The sequence below is a fragment of the Prionailurus bengalensis genome, chromosome B1 (genome assembly GCF_016509475.1).
Source record: "Prionailurus bengalensis isolate Pbe53 chromosome B1, Fcat_Pben_1.1_paternal_pri, whole genome shotgun sequence".
NCBI lineage: Eukaryota > Metazoa > Chordata > Mammalia > Carnivora > Felidae > Prionailurus > Prionailurus bengalensis.
The window spans coordinates 150,636,208-150,658,035 of record NC_057344.1 but is presented as its reverse complement, the minus strand read 5'-3'; the positions used below and the strand labels follow the sequence as shown (position 1 = coordinate 150,658,035).

General features: G+C 36.3%; 1 protein-coding gene across 1 annotated transcript in view; it reads right to left on the bottom strand.

The window, feature by feature from the left end:
- The window catches only part of TMPRSS11A (transmembrane serine protease 11A), a 53,489-nt gene that overhangs the window by 2,135 nt on the left and 29,526 nt on the right, over nt 1-21,828 (bottom strand). Inside the window, 6 exon segments of the mRNA XM_043556617.1 lie at nt 118-260; nt 4,801-5,060; nt 12,350-12,521; nt 14,444-14,482; nt 17,715-17,875; nt 19,809-19,898. Coding sequence (XP_043412552.1) covers nt 118-260; nt 4,801-5,060; nt 12,350-12,521; nt 14,444-14,482; nt 17,715-17,875; nt 19,809-19,898 — 865 coding nt within the window.

The following is a 21,828-nucleotide window of genomic DNA, read 5'->3' as shown; positions in this document are numbered from 1 at the left end:
AGAAATTACTGAACTGACAAAATATCTATATTGGTACAAACATAAAGAACATTGAATATTTCTTGAAAGAGATAAAAAATATTTTGAGTTAATGATATCAAAATAATTTCTACCTACCCTGCAGGCATCATAAATTCCTTCCAGATATCCAGCACAAAACATTCCAGATTTTATATCATGGCCATATATGTGTGGTAGTTTGCACACATCATCACTTATGATTTTCAGTCTGGCTTCTCGAAGATTATTTTGGGATTCCCCTTAAGGGAAAACAAAGTAATTTTAGTGTTTACAATCAACATCCTTAGCTAGAAAGAAGTGAGTGGACTTTTTTCCTAATCGAACCTATTTCATATTAAAACTGTCAATACAAAATGAAGTTAATATAAGCAGCTTCTAGAGAATAAATCTGTCTTTAAAATCTGGCACATTTAAATGATAATTATTGCCCTTATCATATTTTTGTAAATACCTATACTTGTAAGAAAAACATTTTGTGTCTTTTTCTGGAAAACCTTTGTACATTTACTTTATTTTTATTATTTTATTTCATCTTTTTTTAATGTTTATTACTGAGAGACAGAGAGAGACAGAGCATGAGCAGAGAGGGGCAGAGACAGAGGGAGATGCAGAATCCAAAGCAGGCTCCAGGCTTTGAGCTGTCAGCACAGAGCCAGATGAGGGGCTCAAACTCACAAACTGCAGGATCATGACCTGAGCTGAAGTTGGACACCTAACTGACTGAGCCACCCAGGCGCCCCTATTTTATTTTATCTTAATTCTAGTATAGTTAACACAGTGTCATGTTAGTTTTAGGTGCACAATTTAGTGATTCACCTCTTCCATGCATCACCCGGTGCTCATCACAACAAGTGCATTTCTTAATCCCCATTGCCTATTTTATCTATCCCCTCTCCCACCTCTCTCTGGTAACCATCAGTTAAGAGTCTGTTTCTTGGTCTGTTTCTTTCTTTTTTTCCTTTGCTCCTTTGTTTGTGTGTGTCTTACTTAAATCCCACATATGAGTGAAATCATATGGTGTTCGTCTTTCTCTGACAGAATTATTTGGCTTAGCATCGTACTTTTTCTTTAAACCAATCCATTTATATATATATAGGTAGGAAAGCACTCATTTTTAAAAATACAGTTTGTATTTGTGGATTCCAGATTGTTTCTAGAAACTTGTCAGGTTTAGATAGTTTCCTCCCTTGGCTTGATAAAATAACTAAAATACTGTGTACATTTATTTTATCCTTTACATTTTATGAAGAACTTTTACATATATAATGACATTTAAAGTCAATGATTTAATTTCTAATGTATTACAATTTTGGGACTCCAGAGTATAAACTAGATCCTGAGTTGTAGAACCCAATGTTATGACAGGAAGATAACTGCCTCTGGTGGAAACAAAGAATATCACAAGCATTCGGGGATTCTTTATATCAAACCACATACTGGTCAGGAAACTGACATATGGTAGACAGAATCTACAATGATTTCCAAGATTCCTATATGATCTCCTCCCCTGCTTCGGCCTCCAAGTGTGGATGGGATCTGTGAATATAATGGATGTCATTCTCATGATTAGGTTATGTTACATGGCACAGGTAAGGGAATTCTCTGGATGTAATCAGTTTGACATTGAGTTCATCAAAAGGGAGATTATCCAAGGTGGGCCCGACCTAATGAGGTGAACCTCATTTTCAAAAGGGTTTAGGCCTTCCCTGAGTTCAGAGACTTTTTCCTAATGGTTTTGAAGAAGCAAGCTGCTATGAGTTCTATAGCTGCAAGAAACTGTATTCCATAGCAACCAGTGACCTTGAAAGAGAACCCCGAGCTGCAGATTGAGACCACAACTCCAGTGGACACCTTGGTTGCTGTTTTGTGATACCTTGAAAAGAGGACCTAGCTAAGCTGTGTCTGAAATTCTGACCCATGGAAACTGTGAAATAATAAATGCTTGCTGTTTGAAGTTGTTAAATTTGTGGTAATTTGTTACACAGAAATGGGAAACTAATAGACATACCAATTTTAGTGGAATACCAGTTCAGGATTTATTTCTGGAGAGGTGATTACTGAAGTGTTTAAAAAGTGCTTAAGTTATTCTGTTCTTTGAATCAATTGGTGTTTTGTCTTTTTTTTTTTTTTTTCCTACGACACTGTCAGTTAGAAAAATTCATGTCCAGTGTCAGGAATGGTAAAGTGAAATTGACAATCTACATATTGTACCTGACAATATAAATTTATAACTTTTTCAGAAAACTGGTTGGCAAATTTTATAAAAAACACAGCACATAAATTCCAGGCATCCCTGAACTATTTCTCAACTATTGTGGGAATGCTTAATGATGTTTCTCACAAAATATTGTTTTTTAAAAGAGTCAGCCTTTTATTTCACTAATTTTCTCTATTTTTTCTTAATTTTGACTTTATTCATTTATACCTATCATTATTTCCTTCCTTTTGCTTGTTTTAGGCTTATTTTGCTCTTTATTTCTGATTTAAGTAAGAACTTAGATTATTGATTTGAGAATTTTCTTCTTTTCTAATGTCTTCAGTTGCTATAAATTTCCCTCTCTGCATTGTTTTAGCTACATCCTGCGCATATTGATGTTGTTTTCTTTTTCATTTTCAGTCTTTTGTATACTTAAAATTTTCTTTAAGACTTACTCTGTAACCTATGTATTATTTAGAAGGGTATTGTTTAATTTCTAAGCAGTTAGAGATTTTTCTGTTCTCTTTCTGCTAATGGTTTCTAGTTTGCTTTCATTATGATCAGACAGATACTGTGTATGATTTCAGTTCTTTAAAGTTGTTGAAGATTGTATTATGGAGCTAGATATGATCTACTTTTGGTCAGTATTGGTGAATATTTTATGGATGCTTGAAAAAAATGGGTTCAGCTTTGGGTTCTATACATGCCATTTAGATTCCATTGCTACTCAAAAAGTATTACGGCAGGTATATTTCTGCCAACCTCAAACTCCAGGCCAGAACTGATTCTTCCCACCAAACCAAAGGGAAAATGAAGTGCCCCTCCCATCATCATGAAGCAGGGAGTGTAAATTCTATATTGTAAGAAAACCCATCAGAGAGAGCGCAGACATAGAGGTGTTATGCTTACAGCTCTACTCAGCTGCCCTGCGATTAGTAAGATATGAATAATTTCTGTGATTGGTAATATGGCTGTAAAGAAAGCCATACATATCTCAGTTTGTGTAATAGTAATGAAACCATATGAGACACCTGGAAAAAAATCTAGAGACCATCAAGACTATTCTTGGGTACATTAGTGAAAGATATTCCTAGTTCCTTAGTGGAGACTAAGAATTAACGGTTTATTCTTTAGGGTTTTTATATATAAAGGAATTGTACAGAGCTCTGTGAATGGATTTTGTCATTCCCAGAAAGGCTTTTCTTTATCTTCTTATGCCCAGAGTTAAGGAAACTCTCTTGCTGTTGTTATGTGTAAGTACCTAGACCAGATTTTACAATCCAGAGTGTACCTGACTATGCCAAAAAAGCATTAAAAAACAAAATCATTTTTACTTATTAGAAGTGTAAGGTTGGGGCGCCTGGGTGGCGCAGTGGGTTAAGCATCCGACTTCAGCCAGGTCACGATCTCGCGGTCCGTGAGTTCAAGCCCCGCGTCAGGCTCTGGGCTGATGGCTCAGAGCCTGGAGCCTGTTTCCAATTCTGTGTCTCCCTCTCTCTCTGCCCCTCCCCCGTTCATGCTCTGTCTCTCTCTGTCCCAAAGAAAAAATAAATAAACGTTGAAAAAAAAATTAAAAAAAAAAAGAAGTGTAAGGTAGTATATCAAGTTAAATCAGTTTAGAGAGAGCCACGGAAGCTTTGTTATCAGAGACGATCTCTAAATTAGCCTCTGTAATTCTGAAGCAGATTTGGCTGTAATTGGACATTGTAGCTGAGAAACAGAAAAACTTGTGAAGTGACCCAGGAAAGTGAAAATGAGTAGCGGAGCAAACCAAGGGGATGAATAGATTAAAAGGGTAGAGGGGGGCTCACAGAGATGAGGCATAAAGGGAGGAAGCATTGGAGGGAAAGTGGGCATGAAGATGACAACACATCTGATGCACACCTGGCATTGCATAGAAAACAGCACATAGAAATAGACTCTAGTGTTGCTGAAGGAACATTCACTTCTTTTATGTCTTCCTTGAAGCCTACCCCTTTGGAGCTCCCTCTCCCTATTCTATGTGAGTCTGACCAGGCTATCACACACCTTCCTTTCTTGGTATAGGCACAGGAGTGAGTACCTGAGTTAGTGAGTCAACCCAAGTGCCCTGGACACAAACGGGGCCAAAGGAAACCTTTTCAGGGATTAATGTAGATTCTGGCAAAGAGCAGGACGTGTTCTTCCCTCCACATCTATTAGGGGAACATGATGTAAACCTTGATGTTGTTGGCCACCTTTGACACTATGTGGAACTAGAATCCCTCCATATGAAGGCAATCTAGGGGAAAACAGAGCCAGAAATGGGAAGATTCAGAGATTCAGCATCTAATGACATACAAACTCCTGAATCCAGCTATGTCTAAAGCAAGACTCATCTCCTCTCTCTTGATTTCCAAATCACAAGGGCCGAATTTGCCATTTTATTATTGTTTTTGCTTTAGTTAGTTTGAGTTGAGTTTCTGTCACTGACAAAGTAAGAGCTCTAACTAATCCAATCAAGCTGTGTGGGAATGGCTGGCAGGATATATTAATGGAGATTAGATTAAATCACACTGTCCTAAATTGGATTTAGAGCTCTGTGTCCTTTCTGAGATACCTACCACCGTAGAAAAGTGCTCCAAATCCTGTGATATAAACAGTTGAATTGGGTTGGAAGGATGCAGAGGCTTCTGGCAAACAAACCCGGCGGATGTCATTAGTAAAGGTGACCTTGGGAGAGAACTGTACAACAGCAATGTCGTACTCTCTTGCTGGGGAGTGATATCTCTCATGGACAATAATTCTTCTGATATTTCTTTTCATTAATGGAGGGTTGATTGTTGTTCCAAAGCTAACAGTCCATTGATGTGGATTTGCATTACTGGAAAAGGTTAGAAATGCATATAAACTGTACATATAAACTGCAGCACTATAATAACTGCATGAAGGCTAATAAAAAACTCCATCTTAAAAATATTTGGTTGTATGATAGTTTCCTTTGACCTTTAAATATAGACTATTGCTATTTTGAAAGATAAACTGTATACAAATAGCATCTTAGAGCTGAAATCCAAACAAGAATTATTGAATTCTAGAACTGTAAAGCATATAAGCTATCATTCATTTATCTCTTCAGCAAATATTTGTTGAAATTCTGTATGCTAAAGCTTATTTGAAGTGCTGGGATTGAAGTGGTGAACCAGACAGTAAAGGTCCCTGCTGGTGGCAGTATTCAATTCCAGTGAAGGAAAAAACCCAAAATGAATTAACAGATAAATAAATCCAAGCAGTGATAAGGGCTATGAATAAAATAAAATAGGGTAGTGGAATAGAGTACAGGGGGGTAGTTAGATAATTCTCTTTTGAGAATAGGATGTTTAGGCTGAGACATGGTTTATGGGGAATTAGCTGTGAGAAGGCAGGGAGACAAATTTCCAGACAAACTTCCCAAGGCTTACATCAGATGGGCTGCAGTTTGAGACCCAAGGGAAGAGTGGTGGGGCATGAGGCTGGCGAGGTAGGCAGGAACCAGATTTTAGAGTGTCTTATAGGTCATGGATAGTGTGTTTAGATTTTATTCAAGTGATATGGGAATTCACTGGATGATTTTAAGACAAGAGTAATGTAGTCTCATTTACATTAAAAAAAATCACATAAGTTCTTTCTGGAGAATAGATTGTTGGAAGGTAAGAGTGAATGAGGTAAAAGTTGTCAGAAGTAGGAGCGCCTGGATGCCCCAGTCAGTTAACCTTCTCACTTCAGCTCAGGTCATGATCTCACAGTTCTTGGGATCGAGCCCCACATTGGGCTCTGTGCTGAAAGCACAGAGCCTGCTTTGGATCCTCTTTATCTAAAATAAATAAACATTTAAGAAAAAAATTTGTCAGAAGTCTTGTGAAAGATGACCAAGTATAGATGACTTCTAGCTTGTGAGCAACTTTTAGCTTGTGGACGTGCACAACTGGCAGATCATGGTACATATGGAGATTGGAAAGGTCATTTAGTAATAAAAGATCATCTAGTAAAGCCTTTGTTTTATACATAAGGAAAATAAAACCTAGATAGCTTAAACTATTTGCCATGTATCATGTCTGCTTGCCTCTCTCTGCTCTTCTCTTTATTGGACATGGTCTCCCCTCAAAATCTATTTATTAGTAGCAAGATTAGTATTCTTAACTAAGTACTTAACTAACACCGTCCATGAAGGATAAGCAGAAACAGATACTGCCCATATAGATACTTGTTCCTCAACCTAATTATTTCCTAATAGGTAGCTTTAGTCATAGAAAGAAGCATATAAACATATCATAGGGTTTAAGTCCAATTTGACAGCTGTAATTGTGTCGGGATTATTATTTTTATCTTTACGGGAACTTAAATTTAAATTTTAAATCGTGTTTTTATACACAGTTTTGATGTGCAAAAATAATGAGAAAAGCTAAATAAAAATGGTTTGTGAACACAATTGTTCATTTGCATAAATATATTGACATTTTTGTTTATAAATAAATCTCTTGTGAATTTTATTTGTGCAAATCTGCTCCCTCACCTTAGTCATACCTGGATAAACTTAATATAAATCAAGTATTTCGAACTTGGAAGTGCAAAGGACAGACCTTGAATTGCATTTACTTAAATGATCATTTCAGAACTTTCAAACAAAACCCTGATACTATTTAACACAACTTGTATTTGTTACATTGTGGACAGAAAACCTGAAAGAAACACCTGACATGAAAGATCCTAAATGAAGATTACAAATAAACTTAAAAAAATTTTAAACTGGGCCCAAATAAAAAAAATGATAATGATAATGAGTATAAAACAGTAATTCAGATCCCCGACTAAATTGTAAAAATTGAAAGTGTGATTCCTGGGTTGGAAACTATCCCTATAAAAAGGATCTGGGAATTTTGTTGATTATTAGCTTGAAAATCGATCCACGTGATAAGAGTTCTTAAAGGGTTCAGTCAGTATAAGAGTGCAATGATATCAAACAATCTCAAACTAGGGAAGGCCATAAAGGGTCATTTGGTCCTCTCACTGATCCAGTGCTTGAAAGATGGAACTTTGCATGAGGCAGACATACATGCTTGTGTTCAATTACACCCTCCCCTAACATTGTGACCTTGGGCAAGTTACTTAACTTTTCTTATTTTGCTCAGTGAAAAAAAAGCTTATCGAGCATTGTTTATTTAATGAGGTGGGTGTGAGTGTAAGAGTTATGTAAAATCAATCCTTTAAAAAATTTTTTAAATGTTTATTTACTTTTGAGAGAGAAAGAGACAGCATGAGCAAGGGAGGGGCAGAAAGGGATAGAGACACTGAATCTGAAGCAGGCTCCAGGCTCTGAGCTGTCAGCACAGAGCCTGATGCAACGTGGGGCTCGAACTCACCAACCATAAGATAAGATCATGACCTGAGCCACGGTCGGAGGCTTAACTGAGTCACCCAGGTGCCCCTATGTAAAACCAATCTTAAGGATCTAATAAAAAATTTGTACCACACTGGAGCTTAATAAGTGCTAATAGTTGTTGTAAGAACACAGTCTCAGGTAGCAATTGTCTATGCTTGAACCCTTCTGCAGATGGGAACATCGCCTTTCCCTTAGAATCTCTTTCTTCACCTTAGAATCCCTTGCATATTTGAGCAGCTCTAACTATTGAAAGTTCTTCCTTGATTCCCTAATTCTCTTGCACAGGAAAGTGTCTCAGACATAGGCTTTGAATGGCAAAGTAAACCATACAGTTATATTATCACCTTTCTTTACCATTCAACACTCTATAGTTTGAGAACATTTCATTTTCTCAATTTTTCTTTGAGTGTGTTGTCCAGGACAGAACTCACTATCCCAGTCAGGATTTGACCAACAAAGAGTCTAATGTCTCCTTTATTTTGAAATCTGCATTTCTTTTAATTCAATTTAAATCATAATGTAGTTTTGTGAACAACTAACTCATAGTAGGCTATTTTCTGAAAAAAAATTTAAGCAATTTTCACATGTTAAAGCACAAATATGCTTTTGGTACTGATATACTTAGATTTTTTTGACTCAGTGTAGAGCCTTACATTTATATTTACCAAAATTAATAATTTAGTTCTTGCTTATGATTCTAACATAATTAAAGTCCTGTTGAAATTTGTTTTTCTTACCCACATTTGTTATCCTTTCCAGCATCTATCATCAGCTACTTTGTTGATTATAACTTCCACATCACCTACCAAGCCTAGAAAATACATTGTCTAGGACACAGTGCAGAATAAAGATCTTTGGTGGGCCATAAAAAACATCTGCAGTCTTTCAATAGCAATTCTTAATCATCATCCTTTAGATAGAGTTGTTCAGTTACTGAGCTAACTATAACCTTCCATTCAATTTATATTATTTTATTTTTTCAAAAGCCCTCGCATTTTACTTTGTCATTATGACATTAGTCATGCTATCTAATTTTTTAATATGTTTATTTATATTTATTTGGGAGGGGGCAGCATAGAGGTGGAGAGGAGAGAATCCCAAGCAGGCTCTGCGCTGTCAGCACAGACCCTGATGTGGGGCTCAATTGCATGAAATGTGAAATCATGACCTGAGCCAAAATCAAGAGTTGGACACTTAACTGACTGAGCCACCCAGGCACCCCAATCATACTATCTATTTTGAAGAGTGTTTTCGTTCTTAGAAGCATGATTTAAGGAAGACACTGACAAAATCAAGAACATGTAGAGGAGAAGAAGTAAGATTGTAGGATATCTGAAGCTGATGTTGTGAAATAAAGTAGTGATATTTATTTTCACGTATGGTTTTGAGATTCTCATTTATTTTATATTATCTGGCCTGAAAAAGACAAAATAAGGAATTAGTTCTCTCCATGGTTCTATGGAGAAGGAAATAAATTTGATCCCTGATGTTCCAGATAAAAAAAACAAATATCAGTGGATAAAAGTTATTAGGTTGCAGATTTGATGTTCATTGTTATAAGGATATTTGCAAAAGTGGATCCATCTACCACAAAATTGGCTGACTTTGGAGCTAGTAAGTTCTCCTTACTTTGAGATATTCGATTCCCAACTAGGAAACTAGGGATTTCTTTGCATTCTAACATATTGGCCTGTTGAGCTCTGATGTCTTTCAAACTTTAAGAATCTAAGTCTCTATATTCAAATTTAGACTCCAGTAGACAGAATTACCATGGTATCAAAATTTGCAAATATCTTCTCCCATTTGGTGGGTTGTCTTTTTGTTTTATTTTGTTGATGGTTTCCTTCATTGTGAAAAAGTTTTTGAATAGTAGTATAGTTTTGGTATAGTTTAATTTTGCTTTTGTTTCCCTTACCTGTCTAGACATGTCTAGAAAAATGTCTACAGCTAATGTCAAAGAGATTGCTGCCTGTGTTTTCTTCTAGGAATTTTGTGGTTTCAGGTGTCACATTTAGGTCTTTAATCCATTTTGAGTTTATTTTTGTGTATGGTGTAAGATGGTGGTCCAGTTTCATTCTTTTGCATGTAGCTGTCGAGTTTTCCCAGCACCATTTGTTGAAGAGACTGTCTTTTGTCCCATTGTATATTCTTGCCTCCTTTGTTGTAGATTAATGGGCCATATAATTATTGGTTTATTTCTGGGATCTTTATTCTGTTCTTTTGATTTATGTGTCTATTTTTGTATCAATATCATACTGTCTTGATCACCACAACTTTGTAGTGTATCTTGAAATCTGGGATTGTGGTTCCTTCAGCCCCATTCTTTCTCAAGATGGCTTTGGTTATTTGGAGTCTTCTGCACAGTGAAGGAAACCATAAACAAAACAAAAAGGCAGCCTACTGAACGGAAGAGTATATTTACAAATGATATACCTGATAAAGGTTAATAATCAAAATATATAAAGAACTTGTACAACTCAACACCAAAAAAACAAGTGATCTAATTGAAAAATGGGCAGTACGCCCAAATAGACATTTTTCCAAAGGGGATATACAGATGGCCAACAGACACATGAAAAAATTCTCAACATCACTGGTAATCAGAGAAATGCAAATAAAAACCAAATGAGACATCACCTTATACGTGTCAGAATGACTAAAATTAAAAAGATAAGGAACAACAAGTGTTGGCCAGGTTGTGGATGAAAAGGAACCCTTAGGCATTATTGGTGAGAATGTAAATTGGTACAGCCACTTTGAAAAATCATATGGTGGTTCCTCAAAAAATTAAAAATAGAATTACTGGGATGCCTGGGTGGCTCAATCAGTTAAGCATCTGACTCTTGATTTGGGCTCAGGGCAAGATCTCACAATTTGTGAGTTTGAGCCCTGTGGCAGGCTCAGTGCTGATGGTGGGGAGTCTGCTTGGGATTCTGTCTCTCCCTCTCTCTCTGCCCTTCCCCTGCTCCCATGTGTGGGCTCTCTCTTTCAAAATAAATAAACTTTAAAAAAATAAATAAATAAAAACAGAATTACCATATATGACCCTGTAATTCCACTACTGGGTATTTATCCAAAGAAAACAAAAACACTAATTCAAAAAGACCTATGCACCCCAAATGAAAACTATAATGAGATATCACCTCACACCTGTTAGTATGGTTAAAATCAACAACATAAGCACCACCACCTTGCCAAGAAAGGAGAACCCTCTTGCATTGTTGGTGGGAATGCAAACTGGTGCAGCCACTCTGGAAAACAGTATGGAGTTTCCTCAAAAAGTTAAAAATAGAACTACCTTACGATCCAGCAATCATACTACTAGATATTTACCAAAGGATACAAAAATATGAATTCAAAGGGACACATGTACCCTGATGTTTATAGCAGCATTATCTACAATAGCTAAATTATAGAAACAGCCCAAATGTCCATTGGCTGTTGAATGGACAAAGAAGATATAGTATATGTGTAATGGGATATTACTTAGCCATTTTTTGCCAAAGAAATTTCAAGCCAATCTTGCCAACAAGCTAATTTCAAGCCAAATCTTGCCATTTGCAACAACATGGATGGAGCTAGAGACTATTTTTTTTTTAAGTAGGCTTCAAGCCCAATGCAGAGCCCAGTGCTGGGCTTGAATTCATGACAATGATCTCAAGACCTAAGCTGAGATCAAGAGTCCAACGCTTAACCAACTGAGCCACCAGTCATCCCAGAGCTGGATGGTATTATGCTAAGTGAAATAAGTCAGAGAAGGACAAATACCATGTGATTTCACTCATCTGAAGGATTTAAGAAACAAAACAAATGAACAAAGGGAAAAAGAGAGAGGCAAACCAAGAAACAGACTCTTCACTATAGAGAACAAACTGATGGTTACCAGAGTGGAGGTGGGTGGAAGGGTGTGCTTAAAAGGTGATCGAGATTAAGGAGTACACTTGTGATGAGCTCTGGATGTGGTATGTAAGTGCTGAATCATTAAATTCTACAGTTAAAACTAATGTCACACTGTATGTGAACTAACAGGAATTTAAATAAAAACTTTAAAAGAAGAAACTAAAACAAAAAAGGTATATACACCCCTATGTTTTATTGCAACATTATTTACAATAGCCAGGATATGGAAGCAACTTAAGTGTCCACTGATAAATGAATAGATAAGAAATATTTGATATATATTGATATATACATATATGTACATATATGTGTGTTTATATATGTGTGTGTATGCATGCATATATGCTTGTGTGTGTGTGTGTGTGTGTGTGTGTGTGTGTGTTTGTGTGTGTGTATGCATACATGGTGGTTGCCAGAGAGGAGAGGTATTGAGGGATGGAGAAAATATGGAATAAATAAGTCACAGGAATAAAAGCAAGCATAGGAAATATAGCCAATGGTATTATAATAGCGTTGTATGGTGCCAGATGGTAGCTACATTTGTGGTAAGCATAGCATAACATAAAGAAGTTGAATCACCATGTTATACACCTGAAATTAATGTGACATTTGTGTCAACTATACTCCAAAAAAGCCACCAAAACCTGTGAGGACATGACAAATGAATGCTAGGATAAGGACTACTACCCTCACTGACTTTGCAAATACGTATGCAACTATAACACATTAGAAAAAAGCCTGAAAGAAAATTTTCTCATTTACCTCGGTAATATTGGGGGACATTGGTTATTAATCAGAACATAATACTCAGTTTTTTAGCAGTAGTGAGGGCCAACTTACAGTCAATAACTTACTTCTTAAAGCAGTGTGCTGCGGTGATGAGCCATGTATTACTAATCAAGGTGGCCCCACACTGATGTATGTTATTTCGCTGAAGGGAAGCTTGCCATGGCCAGGCAGCCTTGGCTGCAATGTCTCCAGACATTATTCTGTTGACTATTAATGGAACAACTCGTTTACCACAACCTGTAAGAGATAAAATCACTAAGTTATAAGAAATATCTCCATAGTCTTTGATTCAGAGTACCTAATAGAGTACTAGAATGCAATATTTGCATCTATCATTATGTAAACATGTACAATATTAACACCTATCCTCTGTGTTTCCTGATATGCTGATGTTTTGCTCATCCCTGCATTTATAGATGTGGGTATATATATTGCCTACTAAAGTTATGTTAAACTACAAAGGGTTGATATATCACAAAGTTATGTTTCCTGAAGACTTATGGTATCAATTATCTAGATATCCTGGGAGCTCCTACTATAATTTTTGCTTCCCAGTTTCAGATGATCCAGCGTGTTACTTTGACACATTTTTACACAGTAAAAGTACAAGTTTTTATCCGTAGAACTCACCAGACAAGTAATTGCCCATTTGCTGAAACTCCTTCTCCCATACATTTTTCTGTATGACTAGTTCCTAAGGTGTGCATGGGTTAACATATAATGACCAGTTTCTTACTCTTCAGGGTGAAGAGTTCCATGTTTCCACACAAACATCCCATTCACTATTGGTGGGACTAAATATGTACTCTATTATGTGCGTCAGATCAGAGATTACTTTGCTGCTTAAGTTCCTAAGAATTAAGCCTGTTTAGAACATGGTGCTAATAAGGAAAATATAGTAGATTCAATTCTTGTTCCAACTAATTGGGTATCACAAAAGAAAACTCATTTTACTGATACTGACTACACTCCATTGTGGCCAGTCATTGTAGAAATCTCCACCATTCTGCCATTACTCTAGCTTAGACAACCATTTTTCTCATCTGGAGGGTTGCAACAGCTTCCCAGCTCATCGCCCTGCCTCTAGTCCTGCTCTTCTAATCCATTCTCTATATTGAAATCTGAGTGAGTGACTTCCCACTGCCCTCCAAATGAAATTGAAATGTTTCAGCATCATTCTGGTCCTTGATCACTATTAATCATATCCATTTCCCATGCTCCCCACCCCCCATTCTATGTTCCAGGTACACTGACATTTTTCAATTACAATAAATGACCATGTTCCTGTTTTTCTAATGACATTTTTACATACTGCTCCCCCTGGCAAGGACACTCATCCCACTTGTCACTTGACTCATGGTCTCTCTTGTCTTAGGGATCACTTTCTGACTCTATGAGACCAGGTTAAGCTGACTCTGTGATTGGCTCTCATAGCACTGTGCACTTTCTCTGTTGTAGCATTTATCACTCTATTTTAACATTTCCTGATTTATTTATATTTTCCCCTACCTTTGAACTCTTAATTTTAGAGGAGGGATCTTGTCTTATTCATAGTGGTATTCACTTTCTGGCACTAGGTAGATGTGAAAAAGATATTTGTTGAACAAATAAACGAATGAATGAATAGATACCATATAGTTTGTTTGTAAGACACAGAAACAAATGCATGAATGCTTTTGCTCAAAGTCATCACCACTTTGATTAAATCTTTCAAAATTTAGGCCATAGTGATATGAAGGGAGTGAGTGGAGCTGGTGTCAATCATGAAAATGAACATAATAAGCACATTTTATAGCTCAGTCACGAATAATGGAGTCTATTTCCTCCCCATTTATCACTTTCTCATTATTTCCTTTCTCAACAGAAAGAACATTTCATAGCATTTTTCAAAATTAGAAAACCAAGCCCATTTATTCCAAGCCAGAAATACATAGTTTATTCAAATTGCCCCCAAATTCCTACCATGTAAAATGTTTTTCTTGAACATGATGTAAAGATTGGTTTCAGAGCTAGAAAAAAAATACTTGTTTATTGTCCAATTGTTATTCTCTTCCAAGGAAAATGTATGACATGGATGGGAAATTATGAGCTAATATTTGAAGATATTTTCTCTTCTGATGTGGAAATTGAACTTTTCTTAATAAGCTAACTAGACTTACATGCTTGGACAGTTAGCTTTCCTGTTGATGAGCTCATTGCTGAAAAACAAAAGAGAACATAGAATGATAATATGATATTCTCTCAGTTGGTCTCAATAACCAGAAATTACCAGAGGATATTGACTATGTATGGATTCTAGACAGTTGAACAAATATTCAGGAGAATGGCTACCCAATAAAACAGGATATGTATACAATTTTTGTAGAGATTTGTAGGCAACCTCTAATTAGCAGTGGGTGATTAAGGCACAAACAGTGGATGATTAAAATTCATAAATAGTTTGTGTTAATACAGAACAGTTGTTTTCTAATTGTGCAGGATACAATCTCTTTGGATTTCATTTCAGGGGTGAAGTGAAATGGGGAAAGAGGCAGCAAGTAGACAGGATCTCCAGGCTCAAATCCAGCCTCAGTCAGAACAACTCTGCTTTTATTTCTTCTATTTAAGCTTTCGCATAAGCATTTTTTTGGTCAAAGCGTTTAGGAATGAAAAGATAAAGCACCCAAATAAACTATATTGAATAATACTTCTAAAACACAGTTTCTAAAGTATCAAAATGATTTTTTTTCTGAAGAATAAACTTGTGTATTCTTATCCAACATCTGCTAAGTATTAGTAAAGACCAATTATTGGAGAGAATATAAAGTTAAATTCTGTCAATTTCCAACAGTTAGGATTCTGACAAAGGAAACATGAGCATTTAAATTGAAATCAGTGGAAGGTTATATGAAAACTGTGATGATTTTCAAGGTAAAAAGGCTTATGAGCAGAATGAGGATGAAGTATTTTATTTATTTCAACCAGTGAACATAACTAATTTTTACCAAAGAATTTTACTTTTCATGTGTAGGAGAGAAATAAACTAACTCCTTAGACATGAGAGTGACCCTCTAACATACTTTGAGTTGAGAGTAATCTAGTAATTAGGGCTCTGCACGCTGTAAGTAACATCAGAGGAACTGGAGCACACATGAACCAAATGTGAACAGTGAGCTGCTCTTTCATAACTATGGTGTTTGCAATGCAAAGAAGTTGATTTTAGCTTTGCTTTGACACATTGCAACCCATAAAGGACCCACACCACATAGTTTTGTTTTTTCCTGAAAACAAAACAAAACAAAACAAAACACAGATTCTTGACAAATGACAGATAATCTTGGGCTGCAGGGTTATTTCTAGACTTGGTTTAGAATTTTGGCAGTTTTCCATTCATTGGGAATCCCCCAGATTGAATGTTCCTAGAGAGCAATGATTTTGCCTGTAAAAATTGCCTTGAGGATAATACTGAGCTTTTCACTAAATGGGTTTTCCTACGTGCTAGTAAACACTGATCCTTTTACATTTGGAAATTTTGAAACCATGAAGGTTCTGGCTTATTCTACTACTAATCACATGCATTGTGTATAAAGCACATGTACAACTTACTAGCTTTCTAAGTGGTAATGGCCTATTTGTTGCATATGTTCTTTCTTATATATCCTCATGCTATTTCTATGGTTGTAGGAAGAACAAACATTATTAGTGCAATTTTACTGTTGAGAGAATGGAGGTAAAGTCGTGGGCCAATTACTTGGATGGTCTTGCAGTGACTCAGTGGGATCAAAATAGGTTCTCAATCAGCACACCCTGCCTTTTAATAATTTCTTAGTCATTAAAATAAACTATAGCACACAAACTGACCCTGTGAAAAAACAAAAGGTAGGCAACTGATAACCATTTCATGCTTCATTTCTGGTTTCAGATAGCTCAGCCTTTTAAATTTCTGCCAAATTAACTGGTTATTGGAAATTATAATTGTAACACGTCATATAATTTATCAGAATTGCCACTATTTCACAATCTTGATTCATTTGTTTCCCCACCTAACAAAGAAGGTGGATTAAGCCCTTCCCTCCTGGGTTGGGAGAGGTCCCAGGCTTTATTCCCGGAGTAGCTGACTCTTTGTCACTTCAGCAGACTCCTGCCCATCCCATTCCCTCAGATTTTCACTTCCTGGTCAGGTTTCCTCTTGAAGAGTCAGCCAGACCCTTACAAGGGCAGGGCATCCTGTTTCACCTCTGATATTAATCACTTCCTTTGTGCTTCTCTTAAGTCTGGTGTCCATTGGAATTTGTAGGGGAAATTTGCACTTGTCTCCAGAAGTAGGTGCTTGTGGAAGCAGCTTAATGTACAAGGGTGAACAGGTTTCTGTCTGGCTGGACTCCTCAGAGCCTTTAATTTTTTTTTTTTCAACGTTTATTTATTTTTGGGACAGAGAGAGACAGAGCATGAACGGGGGAGGGGCAGAGAGAGAGGGAGACACAGAATCGGAAACAGGCTCCAGGCTCTGAGCCATCAGCCCAGAGCCCGACGCGGGGCTCGAACTCCCGGACCGCGAGATCGTGACCTGGCTGAAGTCGGACGCTTAACCGACTGTGCCACCCAGGCTCCCCTCCTCAGAGCCTTTAATATGCTAACGTAAGAGATGAATATCATAGACAGAATTTCTAAGATGTGTTTGACCACAGAACCCTTTTTATATAGAGTCTCTCAAGAAATTAGAGATCTAGACTTGAATCTTATATCATTTTAATTATTAGAGTCCTTACTTTTTTATCTCTCTTTTATATCTGTAAAAGATAAATTTGCCTATTTCATAAGCATATAGAAATTAGATGCTGCACGTGAAGGGCATAGAGAAGGCCTTGATAAAGACTGATTTTCCTGTTCAGAGAAATGATAATGGTATAGTATAATGGTTCTAATGATTTTTTTCTAGCTCAGTGATTTTTAAAGCATCACTTAAAAGATGGCTTTAGTGGCTACAAAGTTGGTTTACCATATTCCCAAATGCCCATAGGAAAAAACAGAAACTTCATAACTTGACTATATACAGAAACTATCCATATTTTTAAAAGGCAACAAATGACCTCATGTTTTAGGAAGGTCCCACTTAAAAAAGTAGTTGTTGCTAAATGCTTGGTATTTTCACTTGCTTAGTCATGAAGGCAGTGGCTGAGTCAGATTAATTCTCTGTTAGTGGTAAGGTTTCCTTATTTTATGATGAGTACCAGTCAATACCTATAGGATAAACCACTTGACAACTAACTTCAAACATGTTTTCAACAGAGGAAAATAAAACCTTAAATGTCATATTTTTAACTTGAAATTTTTTTCCATCTAAATTCTAGCTATTATTCGGAAAGGAAATAATGGCAAGTAAGGTTAAGATTAGACATAAAATGGACCTAATAGAAAACTTCACATACCACAGAAGGTGCACCTACTTACCATTAACTTGAACTGAGGAGGCATTTATTGACAAGGCTCTTGTGGTCCTTATCTTCTGATTTAAGATGCTATGGATTTTCTCCTTTATCATGGCTCTTTGCTCAGGAGAGGGGAACTGGAATATCATAATGATATCTACTTTCACACCATCTTCCTCTGGCCTACAACATACAAGAGAAAGGTATTTATTCCAAGAATACATTGGATATCATACTCTTTCCTATACTTAATTCTCCTAAATTATATCTTAATTGCTGCAAATGTCAAGGACTAATCCTCTCACATTGACATTCATCTGTATGTCACTCTCTGACCCAAGGTCATTTCATATGTTGTCTCTTCGAGTTTCCATTATGTTTTTTGTAAATTTCCCCCATTAATTTGAAGGCTTGTTATAGCAGTTGGGTAAGACTCAGATATCAGAAAATATTTTCTCAGAATCATAAAGTCTGAGAATTGGAAGAAACTTTGGTGGTCTCTTTGGCCAATCGCTCATGTATCTGATACCTAAACCACCTCTACTGCATTTGTGATAAGTGGCCCTCTAATCCCAGTACAGTAATTAAAATGATGGGAAATTTACTTCCCTCAAGAGGCTATTTCTCTTTGGTCAGCTCTGATTTTAAGAGAGTTCTTCATTTTGAGTTGAAATATGTCTTCCTATATCTTCCATTACATTAAGCTTAGGTCTAGTTTGGGACATATATAGAACCTTAATTTTCTCTTCCACATAAAGTATTTGAAGACAACAGCATTCTTGGTTTTGAGTCTTCCCTAGATTACACATGTCCAGTTATTTGAACTTTCTTCATATGAACAAGTTCAAGTCCCTTTACCTGTAGTATTCAGTTTTTCCTCTTAAATTAGGAAAGCCAAACAATTAAAGGTATTTAAAAAATTGAAATCTATGTATTGATCTGTTATATCTTTTATTTTTACACCTAAAAAGACCCAAGCTCTGAAAAGCACTATAGACCTTATTGTCTGAAATCCTTTGACTAAAAAAAGAGGAAATCATATTGATTTTGAGGCTTTTTGTATATTGTGGTCCATTTAGGCTCTAGAATGTAAAGATATAATAACCAGAATTTTATGTCCAATTGTCAAATGTATTCCCTCTTGAATCAAAGGGAAGACCTTGTTTACAAGGTGGAGTTTCTCTGGACACACACAAAAACTTACATAATGATAATGACTATAAATTCAAATGAGTTCACAAGACTGTAATAATATTGCTAGAATGGTATGGCAAATCAGAATTTGAAAATAGAGGATGTGAACTCTAGAAAATTTCAACAAATATGTGTTTTTTATCTCCTAAATATTATACAATTTATCCAATTAATATTATAAAATTCTTCTGGAGGTCACTGGCTATTTAGTAAAGGTATAAGGAACGTGGAATAAGTCTTTCAATAAGGCATTAGTCTATTGGTGATAAAAGTGATTATTTCTTAATATAAATCTCTTTGAATATATACATTTTTAAGAAGATGAGTCATACAGGTCCATAGATTTGTATTTATTATGTGTGTGTTCTGCTACATGCTTTCCAAATAACACAATTGAAACCTCTGAGCTATTTCAGCAATTGATATGAACTTCCCCCTTCTACCATAACAAACAGAAAACTTATTAAAACAGGAACATCTTTTTGTTTGGGCATGCCTCCTGTTACTGGGACTTTGTTACAAGCAAAACTTATGATCCCATTATGTAGCCAACTTGGCCTTCTTATTTTTGAAATGACATGTCTGAAAGAAAGAACTTGGTGTATGCAGTGACACGCTGCTGGGTTTTCCCAAGGCCACAGGTTCTGTTAGTCCCAGACCTTATAATCAGCTGATGGGGTTTAAATCCTTGTTCTGTCACTTGGGGAACTTTGAATGTATCACTTAACCTCCCTGCATCTTAGTTTTTACATTTTAAAAATGGTGGCCAGCAGTATATCTCCAAACCACTGTAGAGATGGTATTCATGAGAAATCCTAGGCAACAGCCAAGCTCACAGAGGCAACAATATGTGAAGAATTCCCATCTCCTTTGCCCTATGTCCCTCCAGGCTGTGACTCCACCTTTGCCCAAATATACATACGTCAGTCTCACTACTTGGTTCTTGATATAATGCTTGTTCAAGGCCGAATCTATAAATATCTCATCCACCTGTTATTACAAGACAGAAACTCTGTGTTAATATTTTTTAGTAAGGATATCCCCCCGACTAAATGCTAAAACAATAAAAAGAAGTTTTAATGTGAGTAATATTATTTAAACGAGTGGTTCTTAACTCTCACAGTGCAGCAGAACCATTGGCATTTTTTCCTTAAAATTATAGATGCTGGAGCCCTTATCTCAGAGTCTTGGTTATAATTGATCTGGAGGGAATCTAGGCATTCATATTTTTAAAAATCTCCCCAGGTGATTCTAATGTGCTGACATAGATATCCAGAATAGAAGATATCTTCCTAAAATTATATAGAAGGTAAAGTAAAAGATATAGAGCCAAGGTGGGACATCCAGGGAAACCTTGAGAGATGGTGGAGAGAACCTTGGTTGAGTACTGGATTTGAAGCCTATCCTGCCGCTCATGAACTGGGCAAACTTGTAAGTGACCGAACCCAACCTGAGCCTCAGTTTCCAAACTGAGATATTGATATACTGCTCATAGGGTTATAAAGATTAAACACACACAAAAAATGCTAAGTATATTTTGGCAATGAAGTTCTGGTGGTTTCCTAGCCCCCATCCTGGTGTTTCAGGTCTCAGATTTCTTTGTAGGTCTTTGGTGGAAAGTATAAAGAGGCATTAGGGACATGGGAGAGCCAACGATTTTTTAATTGTTTTTGATTGTGGGCCCTAGGGTAAATCAGAGAGGAATAAAGAGTAAGATGGTGTTGAAGATTTAGATTAGAGTTTTATCACTCATTTCATATCACGAAGGAAGAAGAAGATAAGCCTTATTGCACAGAATTTTAATTGCCTGATCTGACATCATGTGGCTGTGGCTTAGCACGCCTGGATACTGGATTGCAATATCTCCTGGTGACCACTTGGTGGCGACAGTGTCATCTAAATTTGAGCATTCCATTTCACATTTGATGAATGTGATGAGCCAAATGTGTAAAAACAAGGTCCCAAATCCCTAAGGCGCAAGAAGACCAACTCTCATTTTGAAAAAAACAAATATAAATGGAAAAATAAATGGAAATAAATGGAATAAATGGAAAAAATAAATGGAATAAATGGAAAGCTCTTTCAGAGATCAAGGAACAAGTCATGACTCCCTTAGCACTATCAGGCATTCCCAAGTGCTTACCTGGGAAACAAAATACTCCTAATTGCATTTAACCCTTACAATAACGGTATGGAATAAAAATTATTTTGATTCTTAGTTTATTTGAAGAGGAAGCTGACACTTGAAGACATTATATAAATTTCCCTGGCATCAGTTGGATAATAAACTGGGACTTAAGTTTAGATCTTCTGCTTGTAGTTTTATCTCTTCTTATCAATCACACAGCCTCCTTGATAAATATGATGTACATGTTGCTTCAGGTTCTTTCACAGAACCCATAACAATAAGTTATAAAATAAACCGTTGGTTGATTGAAAGTATAACATTTATCAAGCTATAATTGGTAATGTATTTATAAACCTGAAGATCAAAGGTAGTATTTAGAAAATTAAAAAAAATGCCAGTATCCAAAATATACATTTATTTGTATTTACATAAGAAAAGCTTAAATAGACTGAGGAAATGTGCAGTTCATATGCTAGAAATGGAACTGTTTAAATTTAATTTCTTTTTTTGTTACACAACACATAGCTAGTCTTTTACTCAGTATCTGGGGGGAGATCCAAAAGCAAAGAAAAGGTAAAAACAAAACAAAACAACAACAAAAACAGGGAGAGGAGTGTCAAGTAGTAAAAGGAAGAAAAGCAAATAGCAGTTGAGTATTTATAGAAGTTTGATTTGTAATTATCCTCTGAAATTCCACCCACAATTGTTCTGCTGGCTGTTCATAACCTGTTGGTGAAGAAATTGGATTAAGTTTTTGGCTTTAGATGACATCATTCATCTGGCCACATGCCTGCTGAGGAGAATATCTGCACCC